The sequence below is a fragment of the Aethalodelphis obliquidens genome, unplaced genomic scaffold (genome assembly GCF_003676395.1).
Source record: "Aethalodelphis obliquidens isolate GAN/ISIS:26980383/991018 unplaced genomic scaffold, ASM367639v1 scaffold87, whole genome shotgun sequence".
In the NCBI taxonomy this organism is placed as follows: domain Eukaryota; kingdom Metazoa; phylum Chordata; class Mammalia; order Artiodactyla; family Delphinidae; genus Aethalodelphis; species Aethalodelphis obliquidens.
The window spans coordinates 6,181,402-6,204,850 of NW_020838031.1; the positions used below are offsets into that span (position 1 = coordinate 6,181,402).

The 23,449-nt window shown below is 39.1% G+C and overlaps 1 protein-coding gene and 1 long non-coding RNA gene across 5 annotated transcripts in view; one reads left to right on the forward strand and one right to left on the reverse strand.

The window, feature by feature from the left end:
- Nucleotides 1-23,449, reverse strand: part of LYST (lysosomal trafficking regulator) — a 193,923-nt gene that overhangs the window by 20,096 nt on the left and 150,378 nt on the right. For all 3 annotated transcript variants that reach the window (XM_027094060.1, XM_027094059.1, XM_027094061.1), the window contains 4 exons: nucleotides 14,871-15,011; nucleotides 11,911-12,128; nucleotides 4,735-4,965; nucleotides 2,527-2,716 (listed from right to left, as the gene is read on the reverse strand). In XM_027094060.1, the coding sequence (XP_026949861.1) occupies nucleotides 2,527-2,716; nucleotides 4,735-4,965; nucleotides 11,911-12,128; nucleotides 14,871-15,011 (780 nt within the window). The remainder of the gene's footprint in view (nucleotides 1-2,526; nucleotides 2,717-4,734; nucleotides 4,966-11,910; nucleotides 12,129-14,870; nucleotides 15,012-23,449) is intronic.
- LOC113613396 (uncharacterized) lies at nucleotides 4,883-17,561 on the forward strand. Of its 2 annotated transcripts, none has more exons than XR_003430227.1 (3): nucleotides 4,883-4,989; nucleotides 7,943-8,114; nucleotides 15,657-17,561. It is a non-coding gene; the product is annotated as an uncharacterized LOC113613396 (long non-coding RNA). The 2 variants fall into 2 exon arrangements; XR_003430226.1 differs by lacking the exon at nucleotides 15,657-17,561 and adding an exon at nucleotides 12,168-12,276.

The following is a 23,449-nucleotide window of genomic DNA, read 5'->3' on the forward strand; positions in this document are numbered from 1 at the left end:
ATGATCTACGCCTTGTTGGCACGTTGACTAGGGCAAATGCAGCATAAATGCTATAGCTGGTGCTGCCCTGGAAACTTAGGAGCTTTGAGTTCCTTAAGGAGAGAGAATGTGAGTACCTAGCGTAATACCCAGCATATAAAGCAATAAAACAAATAAATATTTGTCGAATGAATCAACAGCGCACTGAAAATGTAATTCACAGATTTTTTTTGTTTTGTTGAGTATAATCCCAAATGTGGACATCACTTTTGCAATAAAGAAACTGGGATATCCTTGTTAAGTATAAACTCCTCTCTACATAAGCTGCTATGGAAAGGAACCACACTTCATGAGCCTTGGGACCTTGCAAATTCCACCATAAAGACTGGCATGTAGTAGGAACTCAGTAACTGTTCCTGGTTTCTCACTCCAGCAACACAAGAGGCACCATATTTTTTAAAAAAGAAAAATAAACTTCTGCTTTATCTATTTGAACAGTGGATCTTAAACAGGAGTTTGCAAGAAAATGGCTTTTGTAGCATGCACAGGCTTAGACTCAAGCCCCAGAGATTCTGAAGCGGTATGTCTCCAATGGGACCCAACCAAGTATCAATATATTTTGAAAAAAAGTACCTCAGGCAATTTTGAGGCATTGTCAGTTCTCAAGTAATTGGTCTATACTGGGCTAAAGATCATGAACACCATGGTGGTTTAGTTGCTATATTGTAGTATGCATATATAACTAAGCAAAATGACACAGTTATTTGACACAGCAGTCCCTAACACACATGGCCTTCCATCTGCCAGGGGCACTCCCAGTCAGTCCAGGCCTCTCCGAAATGGCCCCGTGGACGGTTCCGCGCTGGGTACAGCAGTGAACACTCACACGGCCCCTGGCCCCAGGGTGCTAACTGTCCGATGAGCATTTATTTATTAAGCACTTAGAATGAGTCCCGCGCTGTGTTAGTCGTTCCTTATATTATTTCATTTAATCCTTACAGTGAATTACCCTGTGAGATAAGTCCTTTTGTTACTCCCATTTTATAGATTAAAAGCCAGGATTCCAAAAGTGTAAGTCATTTTCTCAAGATCACACAGGTATTAGGCAGCAGAACGAGAATGCAAATTCAGGCACGTGCCGCCCGAGGCCATGGCTGTAACTTGTATGATACCACTTCCCTGGACACACCTAGATTCTGATAAATCCCAAATACATTCTATGAGGAAATAAAGTGTAATCTGAATGAACACAGCTATTAAGGGCCACTAAGGGCTTGTGACTGAAGTGGCACAAATAAGACAGGTTAGCAATTATACTGGACATATTTAAGTCCCATCATTAGCATGATAATACCAGCCCTTTCTCTCTGCTCTAAAGAGATAAACTTCAATCCACCCTAATTAATTTTTTAAAGATAAATTATTCACGCATTTTGGTACTTTAAGTATTATTAGTAGTAAATTACTTGTGACATACCTCATAGCTAATTGCAACGCCCTAGTGAGAATAAAGTACTGATATTCCAGCAATGACCAAACAGCTTTTACCTTCTCCTCCTAGCTCACTAAACTTAGACAAAATGGCGCGCAGCCTCTTTTATTACCGGCAACTATAAAGGCAATCAATCATTCATTTCATGACAGAATGAAGAGTGAGTCTAAAAGAACTGTGGCCCAGCCAGCACACTGAATTCCTTTAGGTGGTCGATGTTTGGCATGGGTCCTGGCATCTCTGCACTGTGGTGCTCCGTGGGGTGGGAGGCCATGTGGACCGAGGAGCACAGTGCACAGAACGCAAGGTTAAACACTAACAGCGCGGAACGCTAAGACGTGTCTGGTCCACACGCGGGCTTCCGGGCAAATCTGCACACACCTGATGCGAACAGATGGGTACCCTCAGTCATTCATTTTAGTGTTTAAAGCCCATGCCTAGGACGTAGGAAGAGTTCTTTCACGTTAAGTAAAACGGTTAATTTGGGAGGACGGAGGGATTACTTGAGCGGAAAATGTCACTAGTTTTCCACGGTGTAGGTGACATTTAGAAATATGAAGAGGGCCTCTACTGACAGCACTTTTCCATGTGTTGCTTTCAGTGAGTCAGTGCACAGAGAGGTGAGAAAAACATTGCTTTCCAGACATACATATTTTAAAAACCTATTTTCAAGGCTATCATGACTTCCTCGCTGTGTTTTCATCTCATGCTTGTCTCTTCTGAGGTACTAGATTTGCTGGTCACGTAAGTCTGTCTGTTCTGGAATTCAAGAGTCTCAAAGTGTACATTTATATAAAACTGTTAATGTTTTCATCTTGTGAGACATTTATTCTTGTCTCCTCCTCTCATTTCAAATGACATTGCATTTAGTTCCCATTTTTTTCACGTACTATGTTTTAATTCCTACGTTGCATTAAATGAACACAGATTTGAGTTTAGTTTTTCGCCAAGGACTCAGAAAACTCAGAAATAAAACAAAATAGCAGCACAGATGAGGGGAAACATTCAGATCTCATGAAAAACATGCCTAGGACGATTTTCATGTTTGATTTTACCTTGTTCTTTGCTGTACGTCATCAGAAGACAGAAATTTCGGGACAAACCGCAGATTGCTCTAGTGGGCAGCGCCTGGAGAGAACCAAATCTTTCTCCGTGCGGCTGGCTGAAGCAGACCACAGGTACTGGGGCACTTGGGGAACCGACATACTCCCCCCACTTCAAGCCTTTTATCCATGACAAAGGACTCTACAACCGAGGAAAGTAAAAAGTACAATTTAAAAAAAGGTAGTAAATATAGAATCACTTCTAATTTAAACTCCAAACAGAGTAAGGGAAAGCAGCCTGATTATAAGCCCTTTGTGGGCAAGAATTATTTTATAATTTTTTACTTCCCCCGTGCTTAGCATATGGAAATATGTGTTCTTGGTTGCTAGACACAGTGATGAACAAGACACATGAGGTCCCAGTGCCCGTGGAGCTGTCTGATAGCTGGGAAGCAGGGCAGACAACAACTAAACAAATACATACACAAGTTGTCAGCTGGTGCAAGTGCTATGAAGAAAGTCAAAGAAGGGGAAGAGGACCAAGAGTGACAGAGCTGCCCGTTTAGACACGGGGGTCGGGTAAGACTGTCTGCGGAGATAATGTCTGAGCAGACACCTGACTGAAACAGAGAGCAAACTGGGGTTCTATCTGGGGATGGGCACGCCAGGCGGAGGGAACAGCCAGTGCGAAGGTCCTGGGGTGGGAAGGAGGCAGGTCCGTACACGTTCCCACTGCAAACAGACATACTGCTCAGGTCCTTCATACTTGCCAACTTCAACTAGTTAATGAGCAATAAGTATAGTGGCAAATTAAATGGCGTTTATTACTTTTCAGGGACGTACTGTTATTTTGACATGTTAAAATAATAGATTCTAGCTAAAAATAATGACTCTGGTAATGACAATGACTAAAATGATTTGTAAGGCTTCAAAAGCATATGAGTTTCGTTGACAAGTAAACACAAAACAAAAAATACAGCTTTCAACTATGAAACACAACACTGGTGGTCTGGGTTCAGCAAAACAACACTGTTTCTCCTATTGATGATTTAAAATTTAAATTTCATTTTTACTAGTTGTATAAGTTTTGTTTGTATTTAACATGCAAATTTGATATATATGAGCTCTGAGCATAAAGAACTTACATTTAGTGTTCTATTTGTGTTTTACCTTTAGTGTATTTAAGAAGAAGCATTATTATAAGAAACGACTATCCAAGCAAGATCTGTAAAAACCATGTTCTCTTAAAGTGCCTCCCAGACGACTGCAGTTCGACATCCGTGCTTTACTTTATCTCCAAGACCTTCACAACCTCTTTCCCTTGCCTTTTCATTTTCTGCGATTTCCTTCTGCAAACCTTTGTAACACTTCACAATCTCCCATCTTTGCTGCTTTTATAATGAAGAATTTAGTTGAGGATTAGAATCCATTTTACTCTTAAGGCTTGCTTGCTTTATTTTTCTATTTCAGAGTAAAAATTATACCTACTTCCCATTTTTTTTTTTTTTTTTTTTTTTTTTTTTCTTTTGTGGGCGGGCCCCCCTGTTTTGTCCTCTCCCGCTGTGGAGCACAGGCTCCGGACGCGCAGGCTCAGCGGCCATGGCTCACGGGCCCAGCCGCTCCGCGGCATGTAGGATCTTCCCGGACCGGGGCACGAACCCGTGTGCCCTGCATCGGCAGGCGGACTCTCAACCACTGCGCCACCAGGGAAGCCCCCTACTTCCCATTTTAAGAGGCAATACTTCTAATCATTACAACCTGGAGGGGCCAAAAAAACATGTACGATTTCCCCCTTCATTGTAAACCCAAACATTTACACTTCTGGTCAGCACCTCTGCTGGAAGATAATAACCAGGAAGGACCACGCTAGGCATGTCTGCACTGGCACAGCCATGCTCAGACTCTTCCCGAGTCCTGGATGTTTCCTTTCCTCTCATTTGCAATGCCTGTTATGTCACTGCCTGGTGAGGCTCTCCCCAGTAACGACCCTCAGGGAGGTTACAATCCGACCTGAGCTCCCGAAGTACTCTCTTCGTAGCACTAACGCAGCATTTCCTACACACAGAACGTAGTGCAGGCATCTGCGTTCACTGGCTGGCACTCACCTTCAGGCCGGGACTGTGCTACTCACTTCCCTGCCCCTAGAGCCTGGGACGGGACCTGACGGCTCAGGAGTTGAGCCAGTTTTTGCTGAATTCTATTGAAATCCAAATGACATACCGGATAGGGAACTTCCTTGACCTGTTCTCTGGTTTCCCGGAAAGCAAACTGCACTAACAACCCCACGGCAGCAGGAAGCTCCCCTTCGATGTTGAGCTTGGAGCCAGGTCTGCTCGCATGGGCCGACTGGAACAGCTGACGAGGGGTCTGGCCGTAGGTTTTTATCATGGTTTCCAGTGCTCGTCTCTGAACTGGATCTTCAACTGCAGAGACATCCATTCCAAAATATGTCTGAAGAATAAAAGAAAACGAGAGGTATGTAAAAAGCAAGACTTGGCGATAACACTGAAGGGGAAAACAACAACTTGTTTTATTCTCTAGGCAATGGTTTACTCTTCTCTGTTTCAAATGAAAAGGATTTTAAAATGTTTTTGAACAGGTTAACAATCATTAATAATCAGAATAGGAATTGAGATCAGAATAGGAATGATCAATGCTTCTGAATGGGTGAATGAAAATAATGCACCTTGACTGGTGCTAATTAGGTATGTTTATAAAATTAATTTTAATTTAAGAGAATAACATATAAGACTTCATTTATCTGCACAGCAAAGGAATCCATCAACAAAATGAAAAGACAACCTACTGAATGAGAGAAATTGCTTGCAAATCATATATCTGATAAAGGGTTAGTATCCAAAATCTATAAAGAACTTACACAACTCAGTAGCAAACCCATCTAATTAAAAAGGGGCTGCACTGTTGGTGGGAATGTAAATAGATACAGCCACTATGGAGAACAGTATGCAGGCTCCTTAAAAACTAAAATAGAGCTACCATACGACCCAGCAACCCCACTCCTGGGCACATACCCTGAGAAAACCATAATTCAAAAAGAGTCATGTACCACCGTGTTCATTGCAGCACTATTTACAATAGCCAGGACATGGAAGCAACCTAAGTGTCCATCGACAGACGAATGGATAAGGAAGATGTGGCACATATATACAATGGAATATTACTCGGCCATAAAAAGAAACGAAATTGAGTTATTTGTAGTGAGGTGGATGGACCTACAGACTGTCATACAGAGTGAAGTAAGTCAGAAAGAGAACAAATACCGTATGCTAACACATACATATGGAATCTAAAAAAAAAAAAATGGTTCTGAAGCACCTAGGGGCAGGACAGGAGTAAAGACGCAGATGTAGAGAATGGACTTGAGGACACGGGGAGGGGGAAGGGTAAGCTGGGACGAAGTGAGAGAGCAGCACTGACATATATACACTACCAAATGTAAAATAGCTAGTGAGAAGCGGCTGCATAGCACAGGGAGATCAGCTCGGTGCTTTGTGACCACATAGAGAGGTGGGATAGGGAGGGTGGGAGGGAGACGCAAGAGGGAGGGGATATGGGGATATATGTATACGTATAGCTGATTCACTTTGTTACACGGCAGCAGCTAACACAACAGTGTAGGGCAATTATACTCCAATAAAGATGTTAAAAAAAATGGGAAAAATTATGGAACTTTTCTGCAAAGGAATATTATAAATAAATAAAGGAATAAATTAGAAAGAAAATGGCGGGGGGCGGGCAGAGGACCTGAATAGACATTCTTCCAAAAAAGACATACAGACGGCCAACAGGTATATGAAAAGATGCTCAGCATCACTAATCATCAGGAAAATGCAAGTAAAACCAGAATGAAATATCATCTCACACCTGTGAGAATGGCTAGTATCAAAAAGACAAGAGATAACAACCGTTGGCGAGGATGTAGAGAAAAGGAAGCCCCTCTGCACTGTTGGTGGGAATGTAAATTGGTGCAGCCACTGTGGAGAACAGTATGCAGGTGCCTCAGAAAACTAAAAATAGAGCTACCATATGATCCAGCATTTCCACTTCTGGGTATTTTGAAAACACTAATTTGAAAAGATACATGCACCCCTATGTTCATTACAGCCTTATTTATAATAGCCAGGACATGGAAGCACCCGAAGCATGCACCAATGGAATGGATGGAGACAATGTGGTAAATACATGCAATGGAATTATTACTCAGCCATAAGAAAGAATGAAATCTTGTCACAACACAGGTGGACCTTGAAGGTATGATGCTAAGTGAAACAAGTCAGAGAGAGAGACAAATACCATACAAATAAGTATGATCTCATTTATATGTGGAATCTAAACAAACAAAAGACCAAGCTCGTAAGATTGGTGGTTGCCACAGGTGGGGTGTGGGCAAACGGGTGAAGGGAGCCAAAGGTACAAACTTCCAGCTATAAAGCAAGTAAGTCCTGGGATGTAACGTACAGCATGGTGACTGCAGTTAATAACATTGTACTGCAGATCTGAAAGTTCCTAAGAAAATAAATCTTAAAAGTCTTCATCCCAAGAAAAAAAATTTTTGTAACTACCTATGGGGTGGGTGTTAACTAGACTTACTGCGGTGATCATTTTGCAAATGATCGAAATCAGTATGCTGTATACTGGAAACTAATATAATGTATGTCAATTATACCTCAAATTAAAAAAAAAGAAAAACTAAATGAGGTTTTTCTTTGGTCTTGTCTTTCAGTGAGAATTGATGAAAAATAATCAGGTTTTTCAATTCAGTTGACCCAAAATAGCTTCTGCAAGTAGGTTAGTAGGTGGCTCTATTTTTTCTGTGGCTGCCTGTCAGATATTGGTCAGAAAACTAGAGTCAGGGAATTGGTCAAAATCATTTCAAGTGGTCAACAAAATCAAAAGAGACAAGAGAATGCAGCTATATGGCAACACGAAGACTGAAGTAAACTAGGGGAACCTGCCCCACCTCAATTTCTCAATTCCTAAAAATGAGAACTAGAAGTTCAAAACCATCTGTGTCTGCCTGAAATTACATGATATCCAAATGCCCTTTTGTTCTTTGATGGGAATATGCTCAAAGAAAGAGTCTGATTCCTCTCAAAACACAATGGCTGGTGTCACAGGATGACTTTGTGTCGCTACCCCATCTTGAAGATGTCTAAGAATATCAACTATTGAGATATATTTTCTTACATACAGAGACATTAGTAAGGAACCTAGATTTTTGTAGGTCTATATCTCTTCTCCTGTCTGGGCTGAAGAATCAGGATTCTAAACACCAGCATCACTGAAACCCAAGCAAAGTCTTTGTGCTTTCCATCCTGTAAGCTCAAGAGCAACTCATCCATGCTTTATTTATCCTTGGAGAGGAATAATTGAATTCTGATTCCCTCTCTCTGTGTTTGCTGTGCAGGTTTCCACATACATTGCTGAACCTGACTAGAACCTGGCAGTGAGAAGGCTGTAATGTGATGTATATCCTTCCAGCCTCCCTCAGCCAACCAGGCAAAGCTGTCAACGGAGGAAGCGGGACAGCTTCACCTCCCCGGCAAGGGGCAGAAGACTGGATGAGAAACAAAGTCAAGGTATTCCATCTTCAACCAAAACACTGCAGAGAGGTTGGCACACTTAATGTTGCACGCGACTGGTGTCCTCCATGCTGTCACCTTTCTTAGGACGTGAAGCTAGAGAGAAAGGGGGTTAGGGCAATAATCAGTCTAGAAAAGGAGTAAAAATTCAGGATCTGTCACTGTCCTTTTCTTTCCCACCTAGTGTTTATATATATATATATATATATATATATATATATATATATATATATATATATATATACACACACACATATATATATATATATATATATATAAAGACTTCACGTGTAATACTAAATTATTGAAAAAGTCATTTGTCCAAAGTGATACATAGGAAAAGGTATATAAAAATGAAATTGCAATAGAATGTTAGTAGGTAGCTTAAGAGACTATTATTTAGGTTCTAATGAAAACTGTAAGTGGATCTGAAAGAGCAGCAGTGAAAATTGCAAGTTTTTTAACGTGAAGGGTGTTGTTACACTTTTCTTCTTAGTGTTAGAGTCAGATGGAGGGTGATGTGCACTTACTTTATTATTTTTAAAGCTAGCAGTCAGTAGCTGGGTATAGATCTGTCATGCTTGTGCATCTCGCTTGTGTAATTTAGCTTTTAGCATTGAATCAGTCAGCAAATTTCAGTTTTATATCTGCATAGAACATCTCTATAAATACCAAGAGAAAGTTTCAAAGATTCTTCAGAAGTTAATCTTCAACATCCACTCCCCTCGCCACTACCCTCGCACGACCACAAGGGCTCAAATACCTGTTATAAACGCTTATCTAAGCAGGCTCATTCCTAATGGTTGCTTGATTTAATATACTCGAAAATTCAAATGAAGAATGGAATAATCCGGTATCCAAGACTCTTAAAATTTACTTTAAATTAGTATCTTTACGTTCTGTGGTATCAGTTTCTAGTGAACCCCATATATTGGTGAATGACGAATTAAGATCAAAAGGCATTTTTACATTCCTCTTAAAATATTTTTTCTATTTTTTTTAAATTAATGAATGAATTAATTTATTTTTGGCTGCGTTGGGTCTTCGTTGCTGTGCGCGGGCTTTCTCTAGTTGTGGCGAGTGGGGGCTACTCTTTGTTGCGGTGCGCGTCCTTCTCATTGCGGTGGCTTCTCTTGTTGCGGAGCACGGGCTCTAGATGCACGGGCTTCAGCAGTTGTGCCACGCGGGCTCAGTAGTTGTGGCTCACGGGCTCAGTAGTTGTGGTACATGGGCTTAGCTGCTCCACGGCATGTGGGATCTTCCTGGACCAGGGCTCGAACCCGTGTCCCCTACAATGGCAGGCGGATTCTTAACCACTGTGCCACCAGGGAAGCCCCTACATTCCTTTTTACAAAGTTAACATTTATTTGCACTTAACTGGATGGCAGACATTACCCTGTATGCATTTTCTTATTTATGAGGCTGGTATTATTGTTCACATTTTACAAATTTGTACATTAAGGTACAGAGAAGTTAAGGTCACACTGCAGGTCACACAGTAAGTGGTAGAGTGAGGATTTGAACTCAAATGTGGATTTAGAGACTATGTGCTTAATTGTGACACTTGGTTTTGTCCCATGAATTGAGTTTTATTAAATTTCTAGAACAGGACTTCCCTGGTGGTCCAGTGGTTAAGACTCCACGCTTCTACTGCAGGGCGCACGGGTTAGATCCCTGGTCAGGGAACTAAGATCCCACATGCCGCGTGGCGCAGCAAAATAAATAAATAAATTGTATTTAAATATTCTAGAACGATGGTATAAACTCTATCCTTTTTAAAGCTCTAAAGTCTCAAAGAATTAATGAAAAAAATCTAGTAAGATGAGAATTAAATGGTATATTTCAGCATGCAGATACTTTTAATGTGAATTTTATATGAGAACAAGTGAAAATTTGTCCCAGTATTATAGGCACAGAGTATATTGAGGTTAATGTCCAAATTCTTAATTGCTTTTAAAGTTACATTTTGCATCAAATATGAACAAAGTTCAAAAATTATACCTCAGTCTTTAAAACTTATAAAAATTTTATATACATTTTTATAGAGGTATATTTTACTTACAATAAAACAATACAGATTTTTATAGCACCATCCCATGCAACCATCACGCAAATCAAGGTATAGAGCATTTCCATCACCCCAGAAAGTTCCCTGGTACACCTGTGGCAGTCACTACTCTACTCCCCAGAGGCAATTCGATTGGAAATTATCTTAAAGAAATAAAGAACCATCTTTAAGATAAATTCCCCATGATTTCTACCACTAAGAGATTAATGTTCCTTGTTCTTGAATTTCATGTAAACGGAGTGGATTCATACAGAGTGTACTCTTATGTAAGGCTTCTTTCATTCAGTGTAAAATGTTTTGGAGATTCATCCATGCTGTCACAGACATCTGAAATCCATTCCTCTTCACTGTTGAGTAGTATTCCACCTACCCAATATCTGGAATTGTTAGTCTTTTTACTTTCAGTCATTCTCAAGGATATAAAGTGGTAACTCATCATGGCTTTAATTTGCATTTCCCTGATGACTAAAGATGCCAGCACCTTTATCATTTGCTTACTGGCCATTCATATATGTTCCCTCCCTATGTGAATCTTATTCACCTTCGTATCCCTAGAGCCTAGCAAAATAAATGTTTTCTGAATAGATAGATTTTTTTTTAAAAAAGGTAGACTATCTAACAACATTAAAAAACATATGTTGAGGTGTAACAATTCTGCTTCTAGGAATTTATCTTGAAGAAGTAAAGAGCTACATAAAGAAATAATCTGAGGAATATTAGTTTTAATAGCAAATGCATACTAACTAAATATCCAACAATAGGGGACTGGTTAAATAAATTATTGGATAGCCATACTTTGGAATAAATAGTATTAATATTATATAAATGGAGTGATACATATGTATAGATAAAAGTCTAGAAGGTGGTTTGATATTTATCTTTGGATGATGATATCAAAGTTGATTTTAAAATTTCTTCCTTTTGCAGTCTGTATCTTATACATTTTTCTAACAAGGCACATATATTGCTCATGCAATAAGGAAAAATGAGGCCATTTAAAAATAGAACATGTATTGATATACAGGACAGTATGCAGAAAAGAGTTATGCGGCAGGCCTGAACTGCTCTCCTTGGGATGGCATGCCTGCAAATGTGGTCCTTGGCTGGTGTCTGGGAACATGGATTTCAAGAGAGTTCCCACCTTCTCTACCTGATAAGAGTGGCTCACTGCACCCAAACTGTACAAACAGTGTGGTGTATACTGAATACCGGTCTCCTTCTGGACGCCGGAATTTCAGGACTTGTGAGAGAGAGGGTGCCTACATGACCAGTCCTCAATAAAAACGCTGGCACTGCATCCCTCATGAGCTTCCCTGGTAGACAACATCACACGTGCTGTCACAATTTGTTTCTGGAGGAAGTGAGTGAGTTCCTTGTGATTCACTGGGAGAAGTCTCTTGGAAGCTTGTGCCTGGTTTCCTCCAGCTTTGCCCGGTGCATCTTTTCCTTTTGCTGATTTTGCTTTGTACCCTTCACTGTAATAAACCTTAGCTGTAATTACAACTATATGCTGAGTTGTTAAGTCCTCATCCAACCTGGGGATGGTCTTGGGGAACCCCTGACAGATAGTATCTTAGTTATTCTTAAAGAGGCGAAATATAAAACCTGAAAAATCTTGGGCAAGTTTAGTGTCTTTGTCAATTCTCTTTGATAACTTGGGTATTGTAAAGAAACAGTCTAACCTTCTACCTTATATAAATGCAGAGTTTTAAAAGAGTCACTTACAGCAGGATGAAAAACATTGATGGCTTGGACAGAGGCCTTCCCTTTTTGCTTATACCCGAATACCAAGTCGATCCACTGACAGATGTTCTGGGACACGTAGTCAGACTCTAGAGCCTGTCTATGGATGAGGATAAAAAGACGAGGATCGTTACGTGCCCAAGGCGGGAGGTTGACGTGATTAACCCGTTCACCATTCTGGCGTACACCAAAATCGAAACCTAAAAGAGAAGAGTAATATCAATGTTTATCTCCCCCAGAGCATGCTTCCTTTGGCCCACGGAGCAGATCGTAAGAGTTCACAGAAACAGCTATTGTGTGCTATAACCTGGAGAAGGAGCAGCGAGAGGATAGTAACACCGTTGCTCACCTGCTGACTTACCCCTCACAGAGCTACATGGATTAACGCTATCTATCCTAACTGAATCTGAGATCTTTCAACTTTACCCTTCCACCGCTTTATATCATATTGAAAAACAAGCAGAAAATCATTGCCCACTAATTCCAATATTCCAGTTATCAAATCTTCAAATGCATCAAGTGAGAAAATATCTCAATTGTAAACCTGATTAAAATAAAGTGAAGGCTTTTGTATAAGCATTTCTGAATGATTGGTGTTAACATATAATAAATTCAAGACTACTTATATGTAGTAAGTATTAGCATTCTGTAGTTTAAAAACTCAATGAATACAAAGTATACACATTCCTAGAATGAACTGTCTTAGTCTATTAATTTTATGGTAAATCTATAGGTCTGTTCTGATTTCATTTCCACTAAGCATTCCTGTGGACAACAAAATTATACTAACACACTGAGTAAGAGGGTTCTTCCGCGATGTAAATAAGGTATTACCTAATTGCCTCATTAGTCTGCTAGTGTAAACAAAAATCTCAGAAGTGTTTCTTTAAAAAATTGTCCTAAAGGAAATGCTACCTTTGAACAGAACCTTTTTTTGTGCTACCTTTTTTTTTTTTAATGGACAGAAAATCCGAACACCATAGCAGAATCCAAATTTAAAAAGGCCTCTTAAAAGCTAATTATGCTCCATGTAAAATTAAGTTGCTGTCTGCCTACTTCTGGATCTTGTGAAAACAGTTGGAAGGATCTTCACTAATTTTGGAAGTACTCTGAAATGATATGATATAAAATATAAACTAAGGGCTTATATAAAATTAATACGGGGTGGGGGTGAGGGTCACCTCAAAAATCCCAGCAGTCATCCAACAGACAGCTGCAGGGTGACAGCGTTAGGATGTACTGGCTGAGCACCTCCATACTCTATGCAGCGGCTTCAGGGGAAGCAGCAGAGACTTACTGATTGATCAATGGTGATGAGGCATCTAAGGGCTGAGCTAGGAGGGGTTGAGCCACAGGGGGTCTCTGTGAACTCAAATCATTCCCAACTTTTTGGTGCTCTGGGAACACATCACAGAGGTAGACACTGTTCACCCAGAGCAGATGCCTGGAGGTACAATGAGAGGCCTATAGAAATGCTCATAGGAAATAGCAGGATGTATGCTATAGCAAGTTATCGTTTCCAAAAATGGCTGTAACACCACTTGCTGTTGTGCATGCTTTTCTAGAATCTTGCTGCTCCCCTATCAAATGGCAAAGTCTATGCTCCTTCCTTTTGAATGTGGGCAGGCACTTGTGACTACCTCACAAACAGAATGCAGTGTAAGTGCCACCGTGTGACTTCCAAGGCTAGGCTGGAAAAGGCCATGCAGCTTCTGCTCATCTCTCTAGGGACACTTGCCTTTGGAACCCTGAGTTGCCAAGTAGGGTGTCCGAGGCCGCCATGCTGTGAGGAAGTCCACACTAGTCCACGTGGAGAAACCACATGGAAAACCATGGACACTACCTGAAGAGAGAGATGCCCACCAGCCCCGTGCTGCTCTGTTCCCCTGGATGTTCCAGCTCCAGCCAATCTGAATGCACAAGAGATCCTGAGCCAAAACCACAAAAACCACGTGGCTGAGCTGTTCCTGAATTTCTGACGTGCAAAAACTGTGATGGATAATACATTCAATGTTGTTTTGAGTCACTAAGTATTGGGGTTATTCACTATGCAGCCATAGATAACAGGAACATACATATAAGAAACCACAGAGGAATGTGGTTTTTGGACAGAGAAATGAGTCCCTGATTGAAAGCCACAAGGCAGGTACCCCCAGCTGCAGGTGCTGATATTTCACTGAGGCATTTCTCACTTGGGCAACACTATGAAGCTTGTTCCAGGTAATTAGCAGCATGGATTTATTAATGATACTCTAAATAACTCCAGAGAGGCCAGTTAATATAGGAAAAAATTCTGAAGTCATTTGTCCAACATTAACCTCTCTAAAGATATAATTCTCAATTTCATGTATTTCCTAAAGGTCACATAAAAATATGAAATTAAGTAATGTAGGAAAACGACCCAAAGATACCCTGTAAAGGATTAACTGATCTTACATTAAAGAACAGGTAAGATTACCAAGATAGTCGGTCACTGGCATCACAGAAAATCAGATTTTATCTTCTAGTGTTCCTTTTCATTATTAGATAACTCTAATTAGAGTGTTTTATTTCTAACTTGGTCATTCCTCATAAAATCATTGAGATTTTGGTTAATTTACATTGTTCTTTATAAATTCATGACTTTTTTTATAATCAGCATATTATAACTTTTGTAATCAGAGAAAATAATAAAGCAAGTTCTGTAACAGAATTAAAATACATGTTTACAAATACTTTTAATAGTTAAAAGTTACAGTTTTCCAGATATACCTAGTCCTATAAAATATTTAACATCCTCAAGCTCACTTGGAAATAACATTATATACTTAATAAGTAAAGGTATTTCTCTTATTTGGGGACTCAAATTTTAGGACTTACAAAAGGTATTTTTATTTTTGGAAAATTATAAAGTAAGTACAAACCCTCAGAAATTTAAATTAGAAAACGGTTTACTGTTATACCTTCACGGTTAACTAAGAATTCTGGAAGATAGAAAAACTCTGGGATAAGTTCTTTCACATCAGTCATGGACTCAAAAGAGGAGAGACGCCAGGTTGTGTTTGTAGAATGAAAAGTTCTGTCTGGGATGTCAAAACTCTGATCTGAAAAAATACAAATAACACACTTAAGACACAAAGACTTGATTCCATTTGAAACTTGTTACAATTAATTCACTTTTACTATTTCAAAAAGATTAAAATGATGTTCACTTTGTCCATAGTTTAAAAGAGATTATTCGTGTTCTTGAAAATAAATATTTCTCTACATAATTTGCGACTGCATTATGTTATTTTTAATCGGTATTATGCTTTCATAGTACATATAACTAGATAAACATATATCACTTATTTGTTTAATTGATTACTGTCTGCCCAAGTAGAATGAAAGTTCCGTAAAAGTAGAGACCTGGGATATCAACCATACCGAGCACATTCTAGGAACTGGATAATCATTTATTTACTGAATGAAAGAATAAGGAAGGAAAATTAAAGTTCAAATAGGTAAAATAAGTTTTTTCCCCCATCAAGAAGCAAGATTATTTCTTTACCTCTTTTCTTCCCTCTTTTCTTTTTTTTGGGGTAGGGGGGCATTACTTTTTAGATGTTCTAACTCTAACCTAAAAAATTAAGTAAAATTTCCTATGAATGAAAATAAAACTAAGAATACTTACTCCTTTGTTAAGTTTTTCTGGTGAACACTATTAATAATCGAGAACTGAGTTTTGACCCTGTCTTTTCTGTCAACAGCTATCAGACTTTCTATCCTAGAATATGAAATGATATCTAAAGACCAGCCCTTAAAAACAGCAGCAGCACGGATGCTTCTTCAGAACCATGCTGTACCATCCAAAACTCCTCTCAACTTGCTGAAATTTGAACACATCTTTTTATCTGGAGACTGTTAGAGACTAATTTCAGCATCAAGCAAGGCACAATTTTTTAAAAATATGCTAAATCTTCCGCAAGCCTGACCTGCTTTGCCGAGCAACATTTTCTATTACTACTTTCTCATCTATTCTGTTGAGTCAGCATTGGCTGGGCACTAAATAAAATCTGGGGAGAAATTAGGTTTATAAATATTTCTTTTTTTCTCAGAAAGTAGGCAGGGCCACTTAAAGAAATATTTACTCACTCAGGAGAAAAAGTTATTAATCTAAATGGAATCCAGAAAAATTAAAGGCAGTTCTGTGAAGCTAGATGGAATCACAGTATCCAGAGTAGAGACTACAGAACTGTGGAACAGGAGAAGCACACTGAGGTTTCTGTTGGGATTTTTAAATTCTCTGCAGCTTCTTGATAAAAAAAAAAGTAATACTACATTTCCTATAATTTAGAACATGTATGAACTCAACTGGTAGTTGTTAACCTAGCACTTTTGTCCCCCAGGGGACACTTGGCAATGCCTAGAGACATTTTTGGTTCTCACGGCTGGGTGGGAGGGGATGCCACTAGCATCTAGTACGTAGGGGCCAGGGATACTGCTAAATGTCCTACAATGCACAGGACAGTCGCCATAACAAAGAATTATGTAGCTCAAAATGACTACAGTGCCAAGGTGAGAAACCCTGGACTAAATGAGAAGTCTAGAAATAAATTAAAAAGCCATCACACATCATTTTAAATTAATCAGAAGAAACTGAATGGGGACTTAGGTTGTCCCTGTTTTCTTTCTTTTTTTTTTAATCATTCTTAAATACACAATGAGGAAAACCTAGCATAATAGTTGATTGGGAGTTTTACTGGGATATTACTATATCCTTGGGCTACGTGAAAAGAAACGGAGGGCAGTAACAGTTCTGTTATACACTGCAGTCATCCCAAACCACATCTGAAATATTCTTTTTTACTCTGACTGCCACTTTTTATTCAGAGCATTCACAAATCAGAACATGTCCAGAAAGATGAGCAGAGCAGTGACAGGTTTGGAAACCAGAGCAAACACGGCTTAAATATGAGTTTTTAAACGCTTTACTAAGTACAGAACTGTCTTATTTATTTTTGTATTCCTTGCAGCAGCTGGGATAAGGCCTTGCATATAGGAAGCTCTCAACTGGAGGTCAAATTAACTAAGGATAATTAGCCTGGGAATAAACAGGAGTGAGAGGAGAAGGGGGACAGGGCAGTAATGTTCAAATATTTGAACAGCTGTCATACAGAACGTTTGTTTTGTGTACAGACAGAGGGACAAATATAAGAAAGCCCCTTTTATAGACCAAGTAGTCTACAGTCTATAAAATTCATTCCTCCAAGAGGTTGCATGTGAGTATAAATATATACAGAAGTTCAAGAAGGGTTGAGTAAATGAACGGATGATTCCATAAATGATTCTGGGCACCAGGAGGAACAACCACAGGACTAGTACCATGGTCCTCACTGGAAACTGATAGGTGAGTGTGTCCCTGTTTGCACGCAAAGCAGTAACTTCATCTCTATCTAAGTCATCTTCAGGCCTGAGGGCTGCCACTGAAAATGCCGAGGTAGAAGATTAACTAGACAGTTACTATAGTGAAGGTGGCAGTGTGGCTCTCCTATAACCACTTACAACTCACTCAGTTGTCAGAACAACTGACAATAACATATTCCCCTTTAGGGGCCAAAGATAACTTAGGTGATCTCAAATAATTATTAAGTTGAACATTATAAAAAAGTGAATTGCATACACTTTAAAAGGGTAAATTTAATGCTATGTGAATGACATTAATTTTTAAATAGTGAATTGCACTTTTATAAACTTAGACATGTTCAATTTGAAGCTAAAATGTAAGACATTAACAAGCTCACGTGGCTTACTGCTGTTTTTTTTTTTAACATCTTTATTGGAGTATAATTGCTTTACAATGTTGTGTTCGTTTCTGCTGTATAACCAAGTGAAGCTATATATATGCATATATCCCCATATCCCCTCCCTCTTGCGTCTCCCTCCCACCCTCCCTATCCCATCCCTCTACGTGGTTGCAAAGCACCGAGCTGATCTCCCTGTGCGATGCAGCCGCTTCCCACTAGCCATCTATTTTACATTTGGCAGTGTATATATGTCCACGCCACTCTCTCACTTCGTCCCGGCTTACCCTTCCCCCTCCCCGTGTCCTCAAGTCCATTCTCTACGTCTGTGTCTTTACTCCTGTCCTACCCCTAGGTGCTTCAGAACCTTTTTTTTTTTCGATTCCATATATATGTGTTAGCATACGGTATTTATTTTTCTTTTTCGAACTTCCTTCACTCTGTATGACAGACTCTAGGTCCATCCACCTCACCACAAATAACTCTATTTCGTTTCTTTTTATGACTGAGTAATATTCCATTGTATATATGTGCCACATCTTCTTTATCCATTCACCTGTCAATGCACATTTAGGTGGCTTCCATGTCCTGGCTATTGTAAATAGTGCTGCAATGAACATGGTGGTACATGACTCTTTCTGAATTATGGTTTTCTCAGGGTATATGCCCAGTAGTGGGATTGCTGGGTCATATGGTAGCTCTACTGTAAGTTTTTTAAGGAACCTCTATACTGTTCTCCATAGTGGCTGTATCAATTTACATTCCCACCAACAGTGCAAGAGGGTTCCCTTTTCTCCACACCCTCTCCAGCATTTATTGTTTGCAGATTTTTTGACGATGGCCATTCTGACTGGTGTGAGGTGACACCTCGTTGTAGTTCTGATTTCCATTTCTCAATGATTAGTGATGTTGAGCATTCTTTCATGTGTTTGTTGGCAATCTGTATATCTTCTTTGGAGAAATGTCTATTTAGGTCTTCTGCCCATTTTTGGATTGGGTTGTTTTTTTGATATTGAGCTGCATGAGCTGCTTGTAAATTTTGGAGATTAATCCTTTGTCCGTTGATTCGTTTGAAAATATTTTCTCCCATTCTGTGGGTTGTCTTTTTGTCTTGTTTATGGTTCCTTTGCTGTGCAAAAGCTTTTAACTTTCATTAGGTCCCATTTGTTTATTTTTTTCCCATTTCTCTAGGAGGTGGGTCAAAAAGGATCTTGCTGTGATTTATGTCATAGAGTGTTCTGCCTATGTTTTCCTCTAAGAGTTTTATAGTGTCTGGCCTTACATTTAGGTCTTTAATCCATTTTGAGTTTATTTTTGTTTATGGTGTTAGGAAGTGTTCTAATTTCATTCTTTTACATGTAGCTGTCCAGATTTCCCAGCACCACTTATTGAAGAGACTGTCTTTTCTCCACTGTATACTCTTGCCTCCTTTATCAAAGATAAGGTGACCATATCTGTGTGGGTTTCTCTCTGGGTTTTCTATCCTGTTCCATTGATCTATATTTCTGTTTTTGTGCCAGTACCATGCTGTCTTGATGACTGTAGCTTTGTAGTATAGTCTGAAGTCCGGGAGCCTAATTCCTCCAGCTCCATTTTTCTTTCTCAAGATTGCTTTGGCTATTCAGGGTCTTTTGTGTCTCCTTACAAATTGTGCAATTTTTTTGTTCTAGTTCTGTGAAAAATGTCATTGGTAGTTTGATAGGGATTGCACACTGAATCTGTAGATTACTTTGGGTAGTAGAGTCATTTTCACAATGTTGATTATTCCAATCCAAGAACATGGAATTTCTCTGCATCTGTTTGTATCATCTTTAATTTCTTTCATCAGTGTCTTACAGTTTTCTGCATACAGGTCTATTGTCTTCTTAGGTAGGTTTCTTCCTAGGTATTTTATTCTTTTTGTTGCAATGGTAAATGGGAGTGTTTCCTTAATTGCTCTTTCAGATTTTTCATCATTAGTGTATAGGAATGCAATACATTTCTGTGCATTAATTTTGTATCCTGCTACTTTACTAAATTCATTGACTAGCTCTAGTAGTTTTCTGGTAGCATCTTTAGGATTCTCTATGTATAGTATCAGGTCATCTGCAAATAGTGACAGTTTTACCTCTTCTTTTCCGATTTGGATTCCTTTTATTTCTTTTTCTTCTCTGACTGATGTGGCTAAAACTTCCAAAACTATGTTGAATAATAGCAGTGAGAGTGGGCAACCTTTTCTTGTTCCTGATTTTAGAGGAAATGATTTCAGTCTATCACCATTGAGAATGATGTTGGCTGTGGGTTTGTCATAAATGGCCTTTATTATGTTGAGGTAGGTTCCCTCGATGCCTACTTTCTGGAGGGTTTTTATCATAAGTGGGTGTTGAATTTTGTCGAAAGCTTTCTCTGCATCTATTGAGATGACCATATGGTTTTTCTCCTTCAATTTGTTAATATGGTTTATCACATTGATTGATTTGCGTATACTGAAGAATCCTTGCATTCCTGGGATAAACCCCACTTGATCACGGTGTATGATCCTTTTCATGCGCTGTTGGATTCTGTTTGCTAGTATTTTGTTGAGGATTTTTGCATCTCTGTTCATCAGTGATATTGGCCTGTAGTTTTCTTTCTTTGTGACATCTTTGTCTGGTTTTGGTATCAGGGTGATGGTGGCCTTGTAGAATGAGATTGGGAGTGTTCCTCCCTCTGCTATATTTTGGAAGAGTTTGAGAAGGATAGGTGTTAGCTTTTCTCTAAATGTTTGATAGAATTCGCCTGTGAAGTCATCTGGTCCTAGGCTTTTGTTTGTTGGAAGATTTTTAATCACAGTTTCAATTTTAGTGCTTGTGATTGTTCTGTTTATACTTTATTTCTTCCTGGTTCAGTCTCGGAACGTTGTTCTTTTCTAAGAATTTGTCCATTTCTTCCAGGTTGTCCATTTTATTGGCATAGAGTTGCTTGTAGTAATCTCTCATGATCCTTTGTACTTCTGCAGTGTCAGTTGTTACTTCTCCTTTTTCATTTCTAATTTGGTTTATTTGAGTCTTCTCCCTTTTTTTCCTGATGAGTCTGGCTAATGGTTATCAATTTTGTTTATCTTCTCAAAGAACCAGCTTTTAGTTTTATTGAACTTTGCTACTGTTTCCTTCAGTTCTTTTTCATGTATTTTTGATCTCATCTTTGATTTCTTTCCTTCTGATAACTTTGGGTGGTTTTTTTTGTTATTCTTTCTCTAATTGCTTTAGATGTAAGGTTAGGTTGTGAATTTGAGATTTTTCTTGTTTCTTGAGGTAGTATTGTATTACTATAACCTGCCCTCTTAGAACTGCTTTTACTGCATCCCAGAGGTTTTGGGTCGTCGTGTTTTCATTGTCATTTGCTTCTAGGTATTTTTTGATTTCTTCAGCGATCTCTTGGTTATTTAGTAGCGTATTGTTTAGCCTCCATGTGTTTGTATTTTTTACAGTTTTTTTCCTGTAATTGATATCCAGTCTCATAGCGTTGTGGTAGGAAGAGATACTTGATATGATTTCAATTTTCTGAAATCTACCAAGGCTTGATTTGTGACCCAAGATATGGTCTATCCTGGAGAATATTCCACGAGCACTTGAGAAGAAAGTGTATTCTGTTGTTTTTGGATGGAATGTCCTATAAATATCAATTAAGTCATTCTTGTTTAATGTATCATTTAAAGCTTGTGTTTCCTTATTTATTTTCATTTTGGATGATCTGTCCACTGGTGAAAGTGTGGTGTTAAAGTCCCCTACTAAGATTGTGTTACTGTCGATTTCCCCTTTTATGGCTGTTAGCATTTGCCCTATGTATTGAGGTGCTCCTATGTTGGGTGTATAAATAGTTACAATTGTTATATCTTCTTCTTGGATCGATCCCTTGATCATTATGTAGTGTCCTTCTTTGTCTCTTGTAATAGTCTTTATTTTAAAGTCTATTTTGTCTGATATGAGACTTGCTACTCCAGCTTTGTTTTGATTTCCATTTGCATGGAATATCTTTTTCCATCCCCTCACTTTCAGTCTGTATGTCTCCCTAGGTCTGAAATGGGTCTCTTGTAGACAGCATATATACAGGTGTTGTTTTTGTATCCATTCAGCTAGTCTATGTCTTTTGGTTGGAGCTTTAATCCATTTACATTTAAGGTAGTTATTGATATGTATGCTCCATTTTCTTAATTGTTTTGGGTTTGTTTTTGTAGGTCTTTTCCTTCTCTTGTGTTTCCTGCCTAGATAAGTCCCTTTAGCATTTGTTGTAAAGCTGGTTTGGTGGTGCTGAATTCTCTTAACTTTTATTGTCTGTAAAGGTTTTAATTTCTCCATTAACTCTGAATGAGATCCTTGCTGGGTAGAGTAATCTTGGTTGTAGGTTTTCCCTTTCATAACTTTAAATATGTCCTGCCACTCCCTTCTGGCTTGCAGTTTCTGCTGAAAGATCAGCTGTTAACCTTATGGGGATTCCCTTGTTTGTATGCTATTTGTTGCTTTTCCCTTGCTTCTTTTAATATTTTTTCTTTGTATTTAATTTTTCATAGTTTGATTAATACGTGTCTTGGTGTGTTTCTCCTTGGGTTTATCCTGTATGGTACTCTCTGTGCTTCCTGGACTTGACTATTTCCTTTCCCATGTTAGGGAAGTTTTTGACTATTATCTCGTCAAATATTTTCTCAGACCCTTTCTTTTTCTCTTCTTCTGGGACCCCTATAGTTTGAATGTTGGTGTGTTGAATGTTGTCCCAGAGGTCTCTGACACTGTCCTCAATTCTTTTCATTCTTTTTTCTTTATTCTGCTCCTGGCAGTCATTTCCACCATTTTATCTTCCAGCTCACTTATCCGTTCTTCTGCCTCAGTTATTCTGCTATTGATTCCTTGTAGAGTTATTTTTAATTTTAGTAATTGTGTTGTTCATCACTGTTTGTTTGCCCTTTAGTTCTTCTAGATCCTTGTTAAATGTTTCTTGTATTTTCTCTATTCTGTTTCTGAGATTTTGGATCATCTTTACTATCATTATTCTGAATTCTTTTTCAGGTAGGTTGCCTATTTTGTCTTCATTTATTTGGTCTTGTAGGTTTTTACCTTGCTCCTTTGTAACACATATTTTTGTTGTTTCTTTTTTTTGATGGATGGTGCTGTATTCCTGTCTTACTGGTTGTTTGGCCTGAGATGTCCGGCACTGGAGTTTGCAGGCCGCTGGATAGAGCTGGGTCTTGGTGATGAGATGAGGACCTCTGGGAGGCCTCACTGTGATTAATATTCCCTGGGGTCTGTTAGTCCAGCGGTTTGGACTCGGAGCTCCCACCACAGGAGCTCGGGCCTGACCTCTGGCCTGGGAACCAAGATCCCGCAAGCTTTGTGGCACGGTAAAAAAAAAGAAAGAAAGAAAGAAAGAAAGAAGAAAGAAAGGAAGAAAGAAAGGAAGGAAGGAAGGAAGGAAGGAAGGAAGAAAAAAAAGGAGCAGTACAATATCAAAGAATAAAAAACAAATAAAATTAGAAAGATAAAAAATATATTAGGAAAAATAAAACTATAATTGAAACAACTGCAACAAGGCAAAATAAAAACAAAAGAAAAAAAGCGGGGGGGGGGCTACCCTGGTGGCACAGTGGTTGAGAGTCCACCTGCCGATGCAGGGGACGCCGGTTCGTGCCCTTGTCCGGGAAGATCCCACATACCGTGGAGCGGGGGGCTCCTGAGCCATGGCCACTGGGCCTGCGCGTCTGGAGCCTGTGCTCCGCAACGGGAGAAGCCACAACAGTGAGAGGCCCG